This window comes from Dioscorea cayenensis, chromosome 6, assembly GCF_009730915.1.
Source record: "Dioscorea cayenensis subsp. rotundata cultivar TDr96_F1 chromosome 6, TDr96_F1_v2_PseudoChromosome.rev07_lg8_w22 25.fasta, whole genome shotgun sequence".
Taxonomy (NCBI): domain Eukaryota; kingdom Viridiplantae; phylum Streptophyta; class Magnoliopsida; order Dioscoreales; family Dioscoreaceae; genus Dioscorea; species Dioscorea cayenensis.
Genome location: NC_052476.1, coordinates 5,474,938 through 5,479,048, shown reverse-complemented (window position 1 = coordinate 5,479,048; position 4,111 = coordinate 5,474,938). Strand labels below are relative to the sequence as shown.

The 4,111-nt window shown below is 34.5% G+C and overlaps 1 protein-coding gene across 1 annotated transcript; it reads left to right on the top strand.

Annotated features, from left to right (window-relative positions):
* The first annotated feature begins 264 nt into the window (after window positions 1-264).
* LOC120262932 (red chlorophyll catabolite reductase-like) lies at window positions 265-2,928 on the top strand. Its single transcript, XM_039270845.1, is given in 3 exon segments — window positions 265-599; window positions 2,146-2,613; window positions 2,615-2,928. Coding segments are annotated over 3 exon segments (903 nt in total). The 5' UTR covers window positions 265-305; the 3' UTR covers window positions 2,756-2,928.
* The last annotated feature ends 1,183 nt before the right edge of the window (window positions 2,929-4,111 follow it).

The window sequence follows — 4,111 nt, the reverse complement described above, 5'->3', positions numbered from 1 at the left end:
AAAATTTTAAAGTATAAAAACCCGGTTGTCCGAATTTAATTGGCTAGACTCGGGATTTAAATCTGGATAACCAAACTATATCTAGACCAGTCCCATATTAACAAAACTTCTGTCCAACTTTATATTAGGTTGGACAAAACCGACAAGCCCAGATTACTGCCACCCGTAATTGAGGTAAACAAAAAATCAATCAAATTTTTTATTAAAAAAAACAAAATAGAATAATAATAATAATAATAATAAACAAAGGTGAACCAACCATACACTGAAAAAAACCAAAAAGAAAAGAAATTTCCAGTCCACAGATGCTAGTGCTCAGCCACCAAGCATTCCTTCATCCTCCAAAGCCCTCATCTCTCCCTCGGATCAAGCCCCGGGCATCCATGAGCCGGAGCCGGAGCCCCTCTCCGCTGCTGGACTTCCCCTACCTCCCTCCTCCCCACCGGGAGCTCATGCTCTCCCTCTTATCGACAGTCCATTCTCGCTTGGCCTCTCATCTCCTCCCTTCCTCTGTCCCCTCCGACGTCCTCTCCTTCCACAACGATGCCTCCACCTCCTTCGGTGCCCTTGATATCAGATCCGGTGCCCATGATTCACCGGTGCGTTTTCCCTCTTTCTCTATATTTCACAACTCTCATCCTGTTTTTAATTATACACCTTAAACCTGCAAGTATATCATTTAAATCATTCACTTTGCTGCAAGTTTAATTTTTGATTAACATGCTTTTTTTTTTTAAGATTTCTTTGTGCTTTCTGTTGTTTTTTTTTTCTGAGAAACTAGTAACAAATTTATCTTTGTTCAGACTTGGTATTGCCTTAAAAACATGTTTTTTTTTTTATTATTATTATTATAGATTTCTATGTGCTTTCTGTAGTTTTTTTTTCTGAGAAATTAGTAAAAAACTTATCTTTGTTTAGACTTGGTATTCCCATTTGTTGGGTTTCTGTGTGTGTGAGAGAGAGAGTGTGTGTGTGTTGAGAGAGAGAGAATGGTTGTGTTCTTCTTTGGAGAAGATAGGTCTTTGACTCTTTGGTCCTCTCAGAATTTATGGATATAAACCACTAAAAGATTGAACCCCTTTGATAGAGAGTAGTATTTTCGAGTTCATTGAGGGATAATATCTCAATTTTGAAAGCCATTTTTTTTTTTTTTCGCAATGGTTACTGGTTTAGGAATGTCTGTGAACTTTCTTATGTTAATCTTGCCTTGTAATTGTGCTTGTTTTCATTTCTTATACATCTATGTGTTTGTGTTTCTTACAAACTAGGTGTACAAAATAGAAATCTCAAGTCACTGATCACCATCCAATGTGCCTCGCAGATTGTGATATTAGTGGTGTCGAGGAAAAAACGATAGTGGTGACCAATGAGTTGAGTTGGGAAGTCTATTTGGTAAACCTAGTTTATAATGATTTGATTGCTCTTAGTTTGTTAAATCTTTGATACTTACGTTTCTAGCAGATATCATTTTTTTCTTTGATTGTTTTTGTTTTCTACTGGTGACTGGATTGCCTGTCGCTATGCCATTTATCATAAACAATTTATCAGATGCATTCATGGATACTCGATGATTACAAGAGAAAGATTCTAAAATACAATGATTGAAAAGTCATGCCTTTGAAGAAAGTGATTAGATGCAAAAAGGTGCTATTTTCATGATAAATCTAAACTTTGTTTTATTCAAAATTCTTATGTCTCAATTTGATACTGCACTATTTATTTTCTTTCAGTTTTGTTTGTTAATACATACAATGGTTAGTTTATCCTTTTGTTATTTTTTTAACATTTTTTGAGTCTTGGGAAAACTGTGTCAACAAAAATGATTCTATTTCACGAATTCTGATACATGCATGAACTAACATTTACATATAAATATAAAATCTTATGAAATATAATACATGTATATAATTTTGTTTTTGTTAATTAACTAAAGCTTGCAAATTGTATAAGAAAATAATGGTCCAAGGATTTTATTTATTTCAATTTGTATATAAGCATGTGGCATAGAATTGAAAGAATAGTATTAATTTGGCATACAATTGATACAGATAAAGTTTGAAATCAAACTGAAAACCTTTTGACAGTTTGGTTTATTTTTTTTACTGTTTTGTTATCATAGTTTGAGATAAATTTGGTTCTTTGTAGGTTGACTTCATTCTAGAGTCTTGGCTTCACTGCAAGCTTCCAACTGGTGCTCTCAACATAACCACTTTATTCGGCTTTCTCAATGCATCAACTGAGGCACCACACCTTCTCATGGAGTTCATACAGGGTAGCCCAACCTCTCTTGTTCTCTTCATGGATTTGCTCCCAAGGAAAGACCTTGTCCTTCATCCTGAATACCTTGCTGAATTCTATCAAGACACTCAACTCGAGAAACTCAGGCAGGAACTCAATAACTTACCGTATGTGCAGCCATATTGCTCTTCATCTCTGTATATTCGCAGTGTACTTTCACCAACAGCCGTTGCGGTTAATATCAATTGCGGCGCCGACGGTGAGAGTTCTATGGAAGAGGTAATGGGGGCTCAATTGAGCAGTGTTGCCAAGGAAGTCCTGCAAATATGGTTGGATAAATGTGCTTGCAGCAGTCATCAAATGGAAGAGAGCAAAAAGAAATGTTTTGATTCAAAGAGATAATTTGATAAAAACTAAGACTGTCGAGATTGATCTTTCTGCAAATTTGCCAAGGATGTTTGGTCCCAATGTCGCAGAAAAGATTGTTGGAACAATACAGAAAACTTTCAGAATATGAGACTGGAATGATAGAGATTGGTCAGTTGGTTGGTTGATTGGTTGTGGTTCTCAGAATTGTAATAAAAATTACTGGAATAGTATGTGTTAGTGTGTGATTTGAGTCTCAGTTGATAATTACATTAGAGTGAATAGAGAGATTCATCTTCAACTGAATGTATTAAATTTAGCTCATTTAAACTTCATCTATGATTTGTAGGAATGGTCATAGGGCGGGCATGGAGAGTCCCTCCCCACCCACTCTTCCATTCCGGCCAGGATTCCCCATCCCCACCCCGATTAGACAACTAAAGAGAGGAACGCCAATTCTCCGCCCCGATTGGCGTTCCCCTCCCCGATTGTTTTTTTCCGTTAGAACCAGGGTATTTCCGCTCTATACAAGGCATATTCCTGAAAGGGATGGGGAATCTCGGGCCATGTCCATCCTTGTTGATTTGTCTGATGCTTTCAGTTATTATGAAAAAACTCATCCTTTTGTTTGGATTTTATTTAAGTTAATGAAAAGAATAGAAAATGGAAAGAAAATTTTACTCATCCTTCTGCATTAAAAATCTTGTGGATCCATTTATGTGGTGATAGTGATGTTATCATCTGGGTGTGTCAAATATAATTTTATATTTTTATTATTTTCACAGTAGTGATTATTGATCTAAAATGATTTTTGCTAGTTTGGTTGTCCATGTTTAAAATCTTGTTTCTATGTATTTGTTTCTTTATTAGTTTGATTGGTTGATTGTTGTTAGTGTTGTTTGATTTATTGGGCCTAATTTATCTGTACATGTGATTAATTCAATTACTTGTTTGTCCTTTTCCCAATAATTTAGTACATATTATTATGACTTAAAAAAATCAAACATTCCTTTCCCCAATAATTTAGTACATTATTTTTGACTTAAAAAAATCAAACATTCCTTATGTGTGTGAGAAAGTTGATCTTATCTTGTGACCTATTGCTTAGTTTGATTTTTGTTGTGGATTCAAAATGGTTAATATGATTCATATATTTTGTGGGGACCAAAACTATGAAATTAAGATGTATTAAAAATTGAAAGCAAATAACTTTTCTTTTAGATATAAGGCCAATGGTAGCCCAAAGAATGGTATCCAAGTCCAACACACTTTATGGGGAATACACCATATTCTTCCATTTCCTTAAGTGTGAAAGCCATCATTTAAACAATTCAAGTTATTCTCCATACCTTAAACATGCATTAACTCAATTAATTCTTGAAACATGTGCTCAAAAAAATAATTAATTAATTCATACTTAAGAAGTGTTAAGTAGATTCATTTCTTTATTATTAAGTATTAAGTTGATAGGTACTTAAAAACTTAAAAAGTTTTGACAATGTCATGG